Source organism: Typopeltis vanoorti, chromosome 2 (genome assembly GCF_054136105.1).
Source record: "Typopeltis vanoorti isolate ZY-2024b chromosome 2, IOZ_Tvanoo_1.0, whole genome shotgun sequence".
Lineage (NCBI taxonomy): Eukaryota > Metazoa > Arthropoda > Arachnida > Uropygi > Thelyphonidae > Typopeltis > Typopeltis vanoorti.
The window spans coordinates 7,153,743-7,170,231 of record NC_143550.1 but is presented as its reverse complement, the minus strand read 5'-3'; the positions used below and the strand labels follow the sequence as shown (position 1 = coordinate 7,170,231).

The following is a 16,489-nucleotide window of genomic DNA, read 5'->3' as shown; positions in this document are numbered from 1 at the left end:
TTCCTCCAAATCATTCTATTAGTTGTGAGCACTTGAATATTGCCATATTTAACATTTCATGCTTCTAAGCCACTTCTGACTGAATTAATCCACCTAGACCTTTCCTCACCCATTCTATTTAAGTAGCCATATCACCTTAGATTAGCTCTACTAACACTTTGTTGAATGCTAATAATGTTGAATACTAACTGATGGCATCAATATCTTCAATTTTTAATATGATTTTGCCATTGATGTCATCATAGTGAAGAATTTATGGAGACACAACACATGTTCGAATAATTACTTTCCTTATCATTAAGAAAGTAACATTTGATGTTTTGGCCTCTGTACCGAGGCAGGAAAATATACATATGTACAGGATACAAGGTAGATGACACTACACTACACCAAAGTAGGATGAATCTAAATGTTTGTTAATTATTTGCCCTAGCCCTCTGGTGAAAGAAAAAAAAACTACATTAAACAATTTCTGAAGTCTTCTCATATTAAGATTTTCTTCTGTTTGGGGTTGTTCTGGATGTTATATGGGTTGAAGATGATTCCTCCACATATAGATTCATCCTACTTTTGCATAGTGTCATGTAGCTCTTGTATCCTGCACATATGTATATTTTCCTGATGATCACCTCAATACAGAGGTCGAAACACTGAATGTTACTTTCTTAATGATAAGTAAGAGCCTCCCATAGCTCAGTCAGTATAGACTAAGCCCTTTGTGGGAAAGACATGGGTTCGATTCCCATCACTGACATGAGGAATCTTTATCTGATCTCTTTCGACTAAAGGCGAGTTAGCGGGTCTCATATGGAGGTAGAGAATTTTTTCATCCGGAAACTCGGGTTTTTCATCCCTCAGAACAGGCAAACTGACCCATGAAAACACACAATTTACACATAAATACATACTTAATCCCTCATTAGGAGGGCTCAACCACTCCTAATGGACGGATAAGGAACGGGGGAGACCCCATAAGACTAAATAAATGATAAGTAAAGTAATTATTCTAACACGTGTGTTGTATCTCCATAAATTCTTCACTATGAATACTGACCACCGTGTAACCCTAAAAGAAAGAATTGTCATAATCCATGGAGAGTTGACCCACAAGTAATGCAGCCACTATGGTAAGAAGAAAATATGTATTTCTATGTTAATTATTGGCTAGCCTTTCTAAAGCAACATAGAGACAACTTGATGCCTAACTGTATTAACTTAAAAAAGAAGTTTACCTCAGCCAAAGCAACTTTGCTTTGGCTGAGGTAAACTATATTAATGTCTGTTTGGAAAAAGCTTTGCTGAGAGAACAAATCCATGAGGCCCGCAAAAATCTAGTCAACTTTTACAACAAAAATAGAGCTATCGAGCTACATAAATCCTGATGTTTGAAATATTCTGGAGAGGTTCACAGATAACTCAGCAAAGCACATGTTATATAAGAATAAAGAAAAACTAATAGCCAAGTTTCAAGCACTAAAACAACAAGAAAGCAGCAGACAATCCAGACACTACACCCAGAGGAACAGCCAATTACAAACCAACAACACAAGGAGCAGCCAATCACCTACAAGCAAAGTTAGGAACAACCAACTACCATTGGACCATGGCCAAGTTATCAACAAATCCAGCCAAATCCTTAATGAAGGAGAATTCTCACTTCTGAAAAAAAGCCTGAACTATGCTGTTGCACCAAGATCAGTTAACAAATTAACACTGAAAAATATCTAAAATCCCTCCCCTCCAATATAGCCAACAAAATACAAATGGAAACATCACATATAATAAATTCTAATAAACAACTAAGTTGCAACCTAACCAGAGCAGAGCAGAAAAATTGGCCCTTAAATCCTTAAAAAATAACCAAGGCATTGTTATTACTAAAGCAGATAAAGGCAATGCTACTACTGTCCTTGATCAGACAGCATACCTGGAATGAACCAAATGGTATCTGACTAAAACACACACCAAATGATGAACTACAACCTTACAAGCTGCATTAAAAAGAAATCAACAGAATTAATCAAATCGGTGATCACGTGGCCAGAGGAAATAACCAAGGAACTAATAATAATTTGCCCATGCTCCCGAATGTATGACCTTTCAAAAATACAAAGAACAAACACAGCACTACAATTGACAGTTGAAGGAATCGACAACCCTAATTATCACTTCGCCAACAAACTAGCAGCCACACTCAAGGAGTAGTAAGTCATTCCCCCTCCTACCTAACAAATACACAACACTTAAACAAAATTAGAAACATCACACTCAACGAAGAAGATTTATTAGTCAGCTTTGACATGACTGCTCTTTTCACTAATGTCCTGATCACTGATACTATTCTTCTTTTACAGACATTATAGAGGGCCATAATATTGATGCCCAATATTGTGGCCCTCTTTGCTCACATACTCTGCTCTGGGTATTTCGTATGGAAGATAATTTTTATCTACAAAAAAGAAGGTATTCTTTTTTGTAGATAAAAATATGATATATACTCCTCTTTGCATTCCTCTTGAAAATATTCTAGTACAGTTCCATTACAGCATGGTTCATTCGACAAAGTAATTACTCAAGACATCTAGAATAGCCTTATCTTCAGTTTTCATATCTACCTTTATCCTCTTTAATCCTTTTACAGTACTCTTTCCTCCATTTATAAGCTTCTTCAATAGCCTCCAGAACATTTTGCCAGCTTCCTGATATTTATTTTCTATACTCTTACCAAAGTTTTCTCATGACTTTTGTTTAGCTACTTTTACATATACCTTATTTCTCTTACATTTTTCTCTGTATTCTTTTAGGGCATCTGCTGACTTATTTGCTAGGAACTTTTGGAATGATTTCTTCTTTTCTAGGACTGCTTCTTTAACACGTTCATTGTCAATCACGCGACATCGCGTGATGCGAGTTCTCGCCGTTCGGCCGATCACGCATTATTGCATGGACGTCGCTATCAAGTAAAAAAAAATTTGGCCACCACACGAAATTCCAATTTTCAGCTTGGCAATGAACGTGTTAACATCTTGTCATCTTTAGAGTTTTCAAAGATTTCAAAGTTTGGCTGTTGTTTTCAAACTGCTTCAAATTTTCTTCAATAATGTGAAGTCATTAAAATTTACAGACTAATAAAAGTCATCAGTCTACAATTTGCCCGTAAAAGCTGCTCTCTCCTATATTTCATCTCAGTCATGGAAAGAGTCTTAAAAAAAAAAAAAAACACTAAGTGGAAAAGATTCAACTGAAAGCCTACAGTCCTATGAGGGACACACTCTCTAAGGGCACTGTTTGCAATCCTTAGCTGTTGAATTAAAGATGCCAAGAAATTATATTCTTGGTTTACCTTTATCCAAGTATAAGCAAACAAAGTTTGAATGTGAAGTATTTTTACAACTAAGCTACTTTTATGTAGATTCTAATGACTTCATATTAATTGCCTTAATATACCATAATACAAAACACACATTCTTTTATTATATAATGAAACCTGTGGAGAATTCATGACTAAACAAACACACGTAATAACCACAGTAATAAGTTTTAATAAGTAAATATTTCATCCGAAGTATCTTAGGAAATCGTCAGTACAATAAATTCAAACAATACTAAGAATAACATACAGTTAGGGTGCATGATTACAATGGAATCCCAATATGCATGCAGTAGCGTGTTATAGAATCAAATTAAAATATAACTGGAGGGGGGGGGGGAAATTACATTAAAATAAGATAACATATATAAAGAAATTATTTAACGCAATTTTGTATGACAATTTCCCATACTTTAGGAATAGCAAGAACATCATTACGATGTAGATTTGGTGTGTGAAGTAGGGCATCAGCACTTTCTTTATATAAACGTTCATGTTTATATAAAGATCTATGTAAAAGTTTGGTCTTTTCCCAATGAATTCCATGGTTTGGGTTTTCAACACCGTGTTGAGCGAGGCCAGATTTCTGCAGTTTGATAAGACGAATATGGTCTTGATGTTCCGAAATACGTTTCTGAACAGATCTACCTGTCTGTCCTGTTTCTGAACAGATCTACCTGTAAGACAATTTACAGGAGCATGGAACCTCGTATATGCCAGGTAGCATCAGAGGTGAGAGTTTCTTTAGGAGAAGGTAACAAGTTATGGATCTGGTAGATGGGTTTGTAAGTAGAAGCAAGTTTGTATTTCTTCATCATTTTTAGAAGACGTTCAGAGATGCCTTTGACATAAAGTATGGTAATCCTATGAGCTTGTTCTTATCTAGGCTGATGTGTGGGGAAGTGACTGATGATTTTTTGAGTAGTTTTCAGATTGTATCTATTTAGTATGGCTGTATTTTTGATTATTTCCAATTCTTGGTTTAGAGATCCTTCAGAGGAGTAGAATCTGTGTGCTCTAGTTACTAATGATTTAATGATGCCAAATTTTTGAGATAGATGATAAGCAGAAGAATTGTGAATGTAGCGACCTGAAAATGTCGGCTTGCGATAGACAGAAGTGGAGATGGAACCATCTTCTTTTCTATGGATGTGTAAATCCAGAAAGGAGATACCCTGTGAAGATTATTTTTCTAGCGTAAATTTGATGCGAGGATGAAGAACTCTCAACTCCTAATCTACCTTGAAGGTACCCGGTTATTAAGTGACCACCAGTATGGATTCCGTTGAAGCCAATCAACAGGAGATCTACCCCTCACACATCACCAATCGCTGGACAAATGCCATGGAGAAATTCGACAAATCCAAAGTTTTATTGACACTGACAGTTGCACTTGATATCTCTAAAGCCTTTGACTGATTCTGGCACAAAGGCTTAATAAGCAAACTCCCATCATTTGGACTGTCTCAGGACTTCTTCAGATGGATTGCCACTTTCCTGTCTGGATGCACACTATATGTAATGATAGACAGTTCCCTATCCTCTCACCATCCAACTAATGCTGGGACCCCAGCATTAGTTGGATGGTGATCTTGAGCAAAAGAGAAAACTAGGTTTTCTCTTTTGCTCAAGACGCTACTTCACCTCTAAACAGCTGTTAACATTATATAAATCACAAATCCACCCAGCTATCGAATTTGGAGTGGGGTTCCTAAAAGCTCCCTCAAAATGATTGACTCAATACAGAGGAGGACAATTAGACTGATAAATGGACACATCTCTCACCAACTTGCTCCCCTCACTTTCACATAGACGCTTGGTCTCTGCAATCTGTATATCTGTATATTCTACAAATATTTCCATGGGAAATGTTCATCTGAAACAGCATCAATAATTCCCCCATCTGTACTAAGCCCCTTGGAACACGTACAGCTGCCACCCAACATCCTTTCACAGTACAGCTTGAAACCCACAGAATAAGTTTCTTTTCCTCCTCCTTCATCCCTGCTACTGCAATACTGTGAAACAGTCTTCCCCGACGTATTTCCCAAGGAATACAACATACAGGCTTTTAAATCAAATGTAAACAAGTTTCTCCTTTCCCAACCCACCCCATACTATAGGTTGACCAGCCAACCTCTCATATATGGGCCCAACATTAAAAAAAAAGAAAAAAGATAGCAACAAGTTTATAAGAGGATCTTACAGTATAGACATTAATGAGATTTTGCTGCTTACGGATGGTTAAGGCAGAACTCAGGGTTATCCCTTAAAGCCCTAGGAGTGATTAAGAAACATGAGATCCAGATTCATCCCGTGACATGGTAAGTGTGTGTAACAGGTTACCAATATATGCTATGAGTGTGTTTTCAGTAAATGTGTTCAAGGAGAGATATGATAGGTATTTAAGTAAGAATCTAAATATTCACTCCCTCAATAAGTCACTGGATTCCTTAGAGAAGAATTCAAAATAATAAAAACTTTGTGTAAATTCAAATGTAAAGAGTACAGAAGAATTTAAGCAAAGTTTTATCGACACTGACCAGCTTTCAGATGTGAATTGTAGACAAAGAATGAAGAAAAAGTGAAAGCATATGAAAACAAGAACCAAGTCTGGTGGTAAGGCTTATATGCTTTATATATTTAACTTAAATATAAACATTAAAAAATATATAAAGTCTAAATTTAATTAACACTTCCAATATGGTGACAAAGTCAAATTCTCATCATAATGGAATACAATATAATAACGTGCATGTAGGTACTACACTAAGTAACGAGGCTGAAGCATGTCAACTAGGCCAAAAGCCCTAAATAACATTCCTAGTGCACTGAACTGGGCTTGAATAAGGTCTAAAGTGTATTTTAATGGGACATTGTTGAATAGAGGAGAGACATTGAAATTGATATTTTTTTTAATATGTAAAGGGATGTTGCCAGTATATTGGGAAATCACTTTAGCTAAATATTTGGATAATTTTTGTGTGGGTGAATCAATGGCATCTACAAATTGACATTAAAAATGTTCTGGACCCGGAACATTTTTCTGTTTTGTGACTTTTCTCCTTTTACGGTAATCAAGCCTAACGCAAACCAGACAGCAATGGCAGGTTAATTATTATGATTGGTGCGGTATTAACAAAAGATCGCATGACTGAAATGAAAGATAAAAGCATAGCCCACAATTGAGTTGAAATGCTACCTCTCTTCAACCGAATTATACGTGAAACTGACATAATTCACTATAATATATATTTCTTAGTTTTAATATGTTCACGAATTTTAACATGTTTGGTTGAATTTTATTGCTGCTTTGGGGCAGGCAAACTCACACACATCTAATTAATAACAATAGTTTTTAGTTAGATACTGTGTTTGCTGGTGCAACATATAGTTTTGCTCGAGTCTATACAGCATAGTTTTCGTATGAGGGGACATATGATTCATTAATTAGTGTCATTTTTATCCCAGTTATCTCTAATTGCATTATTTGTTGAGAAATATATTACACAGACTGCTCATACCTTATTCACTGACATAATAAAAGTACATGTTTTTCTTGCCTCTGCAGTATAGCAGCTGTTGGGGAGGGAGTGTTGTTTACTGCTGCAAGCGAGTTACTATCGCCCAACGTGAACATATTTAAGCTTTTTTTTCATGTGTAAGGTATATGTAAAACCTTTTAATTTATTTTTTCGAAAAGTAAAATCAGGGGTGTGATTATATGCGAGGGCGACTTATATTCGAGTAAGTATGTATTTCAACTATGGATAAGTACATTGGTACCTTCTTTAAATGGAAAAATAACTCGGATGACAGTGATAATACAAAACGAGTTTGTAATGACAGTCTGTGTTTAGTTTCTGAAGAGAAAGAGGTCTGTAACGAATCCACAGAAACACATAATCCCCATCAGTTGAAATACGATAATATTAATACGCAAAAAAAACGAATGGAAAGATTTGCTGACTTGCTGGACACTCGACCAGCGGATTGCATTCAAAGGCAAATAGAATTGGTTATTTTGTAGGAACATTTTTCTGTTTTGTGACTTTTCTTCCTTTATGGTAATTAGGCCTACATTATTGTGCTATTATTCAACAACTGTTTAGTTTTGAAAGTGTATATAAAGTCAATATCAACAGTCGTCTGATCACATATGCATGATGAAAGGGACGGGGAGGTTTGAGCTTCCCCGTGTAAAAAATAAACATAATTTAAAATTCTGAATATTTTTAAAATATCTCATATATTAGTACATTATTAGCTTTGGTTTCATAATATGAAAATTTCAAAAAATTTCAAAAAAACATCAATAATGGGCACTTGCGATGTGCCCATTATTGATGTTTTTTTGTCAAAATGAAATGTAAAGCAGTTAAAAATTTATGTACTAATTTATTTGGAGAGCTTTCAGAAATTTTATTGTAGTTTAAAATATTAAGTGTTTTGTTTTGTGAAGACATTCTCTTGTCACTAACGGAGACAACGTGCCAGCCATTATACTTAGCTTCTTGCTTACCACTTTCATGGAGTGCGCATGCTCGCCGAGGAATTTGATGGGTGATTGACAGCTGACAGAAAGAGCGTGTTCAGTATCAAGGTAACGGAAGTAACAAGAGAGCATTTGGGAAGAAAAGAGAACGCAGGCCAGCAAAATATTTGGGTTCTGAGGAAATTAAGTTTTTATGTGACAGTCAGTGGAAGATTAATAGTACATTCCGAAAAAGGAATCGTAGAACCGTGAGATTTTAAAGTGGAGGAGTTAAGACTGTCAATAAGTAATAGGCAATTAAAAGAAGATATGTTTCCTTGAACATTCCTTTAGAATGTTCAAGGAAATGCTGATTGAAACTTTCATCTGTTTTAAGGATGCCGGATCTAACTGTTATTTCTACTGGAAAAGGAGACGGAATTTAGAAACTTTGATGAAGCAGTAGAAGAAACCTTTTGCTGGTACAAAAATTAGCAAAATTGAATTGCATGAAGTGAGAGTATTTATACTTCGGTGAACTCAGAATATCTACGGTTCAGTCAGGAAGAATTAATGTGTGCTACATGAGGGTGATGAGAAAGGATCCTATGAAATAGAAGAAGAGTCTTATATCTTCAGAAAAAGGCCTTAACAGAGAAACTGGCTATGAACATTTTGTTATCGTGTAAACAAAGTGTTTAGTCTAGTAGATGTGATGAAGTATATGTTAAACAAATTAGTACTAGAATGAGTTAGAAAATGGATGATCTCTTAAGTGTAAGTTTATTTTAAAAGGCCTTGGATCCAATTAATTTTGTAGTTAGTTGTGTAATTTTGTTTCAAGTGTTTTTGTTTTATTAAATGTCTAATTTTTGTAATTGGTCTAGAGTCAGTGATTTTTTTGGATTCTGAAAGAAACAGTAAAAAAGTCATTGCACCAATCAGAGTGAACCTCTGTGCATATATAAATACACTCAGAAATAGAAATAATTGTTATAGAGAAAATCTCATAATAAATAAGGATAGATTGATAAAAATTAATAACATTATCATATCTAAACAAATGGTGCAGCCAAACAGAGATTAAATTCGAATAATCTCATCTCAAAACACCCGGATAGCATTCAAAGGTAAATACAATTGGTTATCTTGTATAGGGCCCAGGAACTTATTCGTTTAGAATTTAACCACTGTGTTTATGGATTTTTAGGTAGCCCATACATACAGTGGGAAAGGGATGGGGGGGGGGGGGAGATACTTTTTTGGAGGTTTTTCTTGAATCAGTACATTGGCAACATTCAGTCTGAATGTTGCTAATGTACTGATTCAAGAAAAACCTCCAAAAAAGTAACCTCTCCTATAATGAATATGAAGCATTACTGGAAATTAAGAATAATAAAATAGTAATTACTAAATCTGATAAAGGAATACTGCAGTAGTTCTAAACCACTATGATTAAAACTTGCTTTTAAAGTTTTAATCATTAAAAACTTATACTTCTTTGCTTAAACATTGCTCAACCTACTTTCCCTTAGACTATAATCCTACAATGCACACAGATCAGATCACTTCACAGACTCCAAAAAAAGGTCACTTCCTGGCCTGCTGAAATTATTAGTAAACTAAATCCATATTCTAGACCTCCTCCCCCTGAACTTAATTCTTTGTTAAAACAGAATATAAACAGAATAAACAGAATGTGTCATTCTGCTCAAATGTAGATGCTACTGATTCACCCACATACAAATTAGTCAAATGCTAAAATGCCTTCCCAATATACTGGTAACAACATCACACATAAAATAACTCAGCCCACTTTAAAGCTAGTACAGAAAACCTCAAACACTCCAACATACTGATATTATGGTCAGTTTTGATGTTTCCTCTCTGTCAATGACCCACTAAAAGACACTCTAGACCAGGGGTCAGAAACCGGTGGCTGAACAAAGTGCGGCGCTTTTATATTGAATTAAAAGATACATAATTAATACAAACAACTAAATACTGTTTTTTGATACGGCCTCTTCATGGAGCTAGATACTATGCATGTGACGTTACACATGAAATTTTATGACATGAATAACTGACAACTACGTTACATTTGAAATACCGCTAAACATTAACCCTGCCTAAGGTAACTAGCGACAGCGAAAATTGGAACTAATTGATCAGCTGTCCTGTCAAACACCACGGTTTTTAGATACATATGGATTTTAACTGTCAAAATAAATATTCTGTTAGTTAACTTATTTATTGTGGTACTAAACTGGTGTTTAATTTAATGTCAGGTAATGTTAGCACAAATTAATTTTTATTATGTTATTATGTTGAATTTGTGTTTTTACTTGCAGGTAAATTTTTGATAATAACCCTCCTAATATCATCATCATGCGTATCAAGGATTTAGGCCTAGCATGGCCTGTTCCGGCCTTAGAAGTCATTGTTGAATCATTTAAGAGGAAATCTTGGTTTTCTTTTTCTAATGGCTTGTACTTTTACCAGACCCTCCTAATACGAGTTCAAGAAAAAGAAAAATAATCGAAGAAAATAGAGGATTCAATAAAATGTGGACAGAGAAATTTGCATTTATAGAAGTAAATGGAAATCCGCAATGTTTAATTTGCCATCTACGACTTCAAAATAACAAATCAAGTAATGTTGAACAATATTTTCGAGGAAAACATTTAGACTTCAGTGAAAAATATCCTGAGGGTGATAATAGAAAAAAAGCTATTGAAGAATTACAAAAGAAAACATTGCTTCGGCAAAGAAATTTGTCAAATTGGACGAAATCTTCGTTGAATACTACTGAAGCAAGTTTTTTGTTATCCCTTGAAATAGCAAAAGCAGGAAAATCTTTTACCGATGGTGAATTTCTAAAAAATTGCACGTATAATGTCTCTGAAATTCTATTTAAGGATATGTAAAATAAGGACGAGATATGTAAAAAAATTAAAGATTTACCTCTTTTGGCTAGAATTGTCAGGGAACAGATTGTAACAATTTCTGCAGAAGTTTCAAATATGTAAATTATGGATATTAATTCTGCCGATTTTATATCTATTGGGGTTGATGAATCAAATGATATTTCCGATATGGCACAATGCTGCGTGATGGTTAAATATATCACATCTTCTGGTATTCGAGAAGAGCCTAATCTGCTAACGCTTAAAGGACACACTACAGGTCAAGATATTTCAGAAAACTTTCTAACAAGTTTACAGAATAAAAATATAAATATTAATAATATAGTATGCATTACGACCGAAGGTGCGCCTTTTATGATTGCGAAAAATAAGGGGTTTGTTAAATTATTCTCCACTCATATTCCACATGGAGTTATTAATTTCATTGCATTTTGCATCAAGAAGCTTTAGTTGCAAATTCTTTGGGATTATTACCACAACTAAAGAGTGATGGATGTTGTTGTGCCAATGATCAATTTCATCAGATTTCAGGCATTGAATCAGAGACTTTCTGACACATTTTTAGAGGAACTAGGTAGTCAACATAAAGATTTGATGACATTTACATTTGTACGATGGTTATCAAGAGGAAAAGCATTAAATTTTTTTTTTTTCAGTGCTTAAAAGAACAGTTTTCTTAACCACTAAAAATTATAATGTAAATCATGTGGAACTTCTCAGTAATCCCAAATGGATACAAAATTTTTGTTTTTTGCTTGATATGACAGAACATTTTAGTAAGCTAAATTTGAAGTTGCAAGGGAAGGGAAACCCAGCCTTACAATTACTAGAGGAAGTCCTTACCTTTGAACAGAAACTAAGAGTGTTTTTCGAAGATGTTACTGAAGAAAAATTTATATTTTTTGAAAATCTAAAAAATTATAGATTGAATTTAAATCAAGAAAAAGTTGATTGCAAAATATTTGCTGAAATGATTACTGTAATTTTAGATTCATTTACAAGCAGATTTCAGGATTTTAAAAAACATCAGGAGATGATGAAATATATATTACATCCATTAAACTGCAATTTAAAATTAATACATATTGAAGCTTTTCCGAATATCAATTGCAGAACTACAAATGGAGCTTCTGGAAATTTGGAATAAAAGCATCTGGGTACAAAAACTTCAGGAAATGGTAGCATAAATTGCAGAAAATGAGGAAACTATGGACCACAGGAAATTATATTTAAATTTGGAATTCTTTCCCAACTAATTATTCAAATGCCAGGTGACTTGCTTTTGGGGTTTTGACTCTTTTCGGTTCAACGCACAATTGCGAACAATTTTTCTCTTCAATGAATTACATTAAAAATAAGTATAGGAACAAATTGACTGCTGAAAGTTTGAAAGCTGAATTACTATTAAAATGCACGACATACAATCCAGATTTAAGTAAATTGGCTGAGAAGATGCAAAATCAAAAGTCTCATTAGTGAATTTTAAATTAAAACAATCAAATATCTATTAAAATACATAATATTGTATTTTTGGTTCAGACTAATTCTTTTTGCAATATTATACTTACTTAAACACGTTTTGTGATTAAAAACTTAATCAAACTTAATGTTGTTTTATTTATTGAACATATAAAAAATTTATATGCAAATATAAAAGTGGTATTTGATATCTGGAAGTACTGAATTAAAAACAAATTTACCTAAGTTTCAACTAACTGTAACTTTGAGTCACCAGGAAAAATCGAATTGAAGTTGTGGCTCCCAAAATTTAGTTGATTAATTTTTTTGGTGAATGGCTCTTTGGTTCAAAAAGGTTCCCGACCCCTGCTCTAGACCGTATTCAAGCTGAATTTTCTCCCGATATTTCAGCTTTGTTAAAATTCACTATGAACTCGAACATATTTTTAACATATCTAAGCAATCAACATCCCAGGATCCAGTTAACATTAGAAAAAGAAAATAGTAGTCATTCCTTCCCGAACACTAATTATTGGGTTGACAAATAAGTTGGTTTGGTTTTTCAGAGTGGAATGAAACACATTTTATTTAATATATATAACACATACTAGTTTATATATTGACACTCTTTATCAATGACCTCTTGCCATCTGTCCACCAACTTCATTATGCTGCGTTCATAAAACTCCTGAGGTTTACGGTGAAAAACTAATCCAGGTGTCTTTTGACAGCCTCCTCATTAGCAAAGGTTTTCCCGTTCAGAGACCTCTGCAATGATCGGAATCAGTGGTAATCGGAAGGTGCCAGGTCCAGTGAATACGGAGGATGCGGCAAAACATCCCAGCCAAGATATAAATTTACTCCGGGTTGTTAACGATGTGTGGGGTCTGGCATTGTCATGGTGAGAGAGAACTCCTTTCCGATTAGCCAATTCAGGAGATTTTGTGTTAATTGCACGGGCCAGTTGCATTAACTGTGAGCAATAGACAGTTAAATCAATCTTTCTGCCTGACAGTAACACCTCGTAGTGGACAACACCTTTATAATCCCACCCAACAGAGAGCATGATCTTCTTTGGGTGCAATCCCACTTTTGAGGTTGTTCGCGGCGGCTCGCTCTTGTGCCATGATCTTCTATGTACCACGTCATCATACACAAACCATTTTTCATCTCCCGTAATCATTCGCTTCAAAAATGGGTCATTTTCCTGGCAACGTCGCAGCAAATCACAGATGGATATGTGAGCAGTCATACTGGCTTCAGTCAATTCATGGGGTACCCAAACATTGAGTTTTGAAACATATCCCAGCTTGTGCAAATGGTTTTCAATGCTTGTATGAGATATGTTCAGTACTGCATGTACCCCATGAATTGACTGAGGCCAGTCATACTGGCCTCAGTCAATTCATGGGGTACCCAAACATTGAATTTTGAAACATATCCCAGCATGTGCAAATGGTTTTCAATGCTTGTATGAGATATGTTCAGTACTGCAGCAATCTCCCACACTGTTTGCGACGATATCCTTCACAACACTCGAATCAACCTCGGTTGGGCAACTGGCCCGAGGCACATTACTGACGTCGAAATCTCCAGAACGGAAATTGGCAAACCACTTTTGGCACATATGCATTCTGTTAAGGCACCATCCCCATATACGCTGCATATTTTTTTATGGGCCTCCGCAACTCGTTTGTCTTTTTTGAAATAAAAAAGCAAAATATGCCAGTAATGTACATTATTTCCTTCCATTTCTAAAAAATATGTCACACACACAACTGAAGTAGGCCGAACGAAAATTCACTGAAAGGTTATGTAAAACCGAACAAACTTATTTGCCAACCCACGCCAGGAAAATTCTACAAACAAACAAACAGAGGAGAAGCCACAGGCTTGCTGCTTTCCGTTCCATAAAGTTAATTACTTTATGGAACTTTTGAAGAGAAAGCTCAAAATCTGTCCCATGTAGACTCACTGTTTGGCTAAGCTTTACTGATAATGTGTTGTCCATTTGGCAATATGGCCTGGATACCCTCAACATATTTTTAACATATCTAAATAATCAACATCCCAAGATCCAGTTAACATTAAAAAAATAAAATAACGAGTCTTCCCTTCCCAAACACTAATTACATGCCAGCCTGATGGAATCCCTGCCGTTGTTTATGGGAAAATCCATCACACCAGCAGATACATTCACAAAAGGCTACCCCTCCACTTCCCAAAAGTAAGGGATTATTAAAACTTTATATAATAGGGCTAAATTAATTACTTCAGATAAGGGTGCCATCTCCATGGAACTTGTACACATTCATAAAACCTTATTAGTCAATGGCTAAAATTCCCACCATATCCAAAATATATAAAGATTCTTGTCACCATGATGAGAATCGAACTTAGGCCTTTTTCAATAGAAGGGTGCAATGTACCACCATTCTTCCAATTGCGCTACAGAATGATCCTTCGACAGGAAGAAAAAGAAAAAAAGTAAAATTTAAAAAAAATTAAAGATGGAAATAAGAGAATATGCAAAATTTGCATATTCATATGGAACTGCAATGCTGCAGTTTCAGATGAATAAATTTATATGAAATAAACCAAAATACTGAACTAGCTATATACAAGTCTAAAACCAAGTTGAACTTAAGGATCCAAAAGCTGGATTAGAAATAAACGTTGATAAAAGACTAGAGGCTACAGATATAAGAGTTTTGAGAAAAATTAGAGAACTGTACAGCTGCATCAGAACCACATTAATAAAAGGAAGATATCAGAAAGAAACTTGAAATTGTCAGTATTCAAGAATGTGTAATCAGGAGCTAATCTAAGGTTTTGTCGCTTTAAAAGTTAAACCAGCTGTTTGGTGTCATGATGGCAGGAGAAGATCCAGGAAGAAAAAGATCTAAGTGGATTGGTATGCCTTAAGCCAAGACCTAAATTGAAAGTCTGGCAGTATTATTATTATTACATGACACCTCCAGAGAATCCAAGGACTCATTGCAGGAGGATAATCTACTCTACTTTGCTAAATACATCTACCCTCTCCACTATTACTTAATTCTCTTACTACAACACTACTACTATCAAAGCCATCTACTGCCTATCATCACCAACAACAGTATTTTTTATCTGTAAATTGTGTGTGTTCTAAAGACCGATTTGTCTATATACACGGGATGAAAAAGCTCTGCTACCTCCATATGAGATCGGCTAATTCACTTTCAATTGAAAAAGCCCATTCCCTTGTCACGACGCGGATTGAACCCAGATCTTTTCTAAGCGAAGGGTGCAATGTTCTGCTGTTCTTCCAATTTTGCTACGGAAGGCACTATATCAAGTCTTGAAAAGGAACAGATTAATTTGGAAGAAAATAATTATAATGTAAATTTAACCATATATTATTAATAAAACATCGAGTACATCCCTTAACTGTACATATCAAGAATTTGATGGTGGTGATGATAATGGATGTGCAGAACAATTGAATGTGGCCAAGTCAAAACAGCAGCTGCAAATAATTCATACTATTGCCAGACAATTTTATGCAATTAATTACAGAAAATAGAGAAATCATATAAAAATAATGAAATAACCACAGGAGAGATGCATATTTGTGCAATTATAGTAAACAACCAAAAGTATTTGTTATATTGCAAATAACAAAATAGCACTTCTAAAGAATAAATATTTAATATTTTATATTTAAACATTACATTGAAAGGGCATAAAAACTGACTTTTCATTACAGACAATATGTAATTACATTGACCTTCTATTACTTAAATTCATAAGAAATGCATATCATTCATACCTTCCTAATTCACACGAAACAATTGGAGGTTTAAGTTCTTCTTGGCTGATTGCACAATGTTTCCACTTGGCCACAGTTTCTGCATCTTTGTTTATCTACACAAAAAGCAAATCACATTAAAAATATTTCATTTCATCCACAGTCCAACAAGGGGAGGTGATATTAATACTTTTAGAGATAATACATTAGATAAAGGAACTTTCATTTCATTAAAAAACAGTAAAACAAACCCGTTGATCACCTTACCATCCAAATGATCTATAAGGATATTTGGACATCTTATGCACCATGCCAATATATTCTGGGAGTGTTTGTGTAAGTTGGGTAATAAAAGATGGGATGTTTTGCATTGTACTCTATGTCAAGATGCCACATTCAAATGAAACGACAGACTTCCAATATGGGATAGTAGTTGGATGTCACACCAGTGGTCTTTCTCCATGACATTG

The 16,489-nt window shown here is 34.7% G+C and overlaps 1 protein-coding gene across 1 annotated transcript in view; it reads right to left on the bottom strand.

The window, feature by feature from the left end:
• Positions 1–16,489, bottom strand: part of LOC150108801 (replication termination factor 2) — a 117,888-nt gene that overhangs the window by 81,736 nt on the left and 19,663 nt on the right. The window contains exon 2 of the mRNA XM_090403315.1: positions 16,041–16,135. Within this exon, the coding sequence (XP_090259441.1) occupies positions 16,041–16,135 (95 nt within the window). The remainder of the gene's footprint in view (positions 1–16,040; positions 16,136–16,489) is intronic.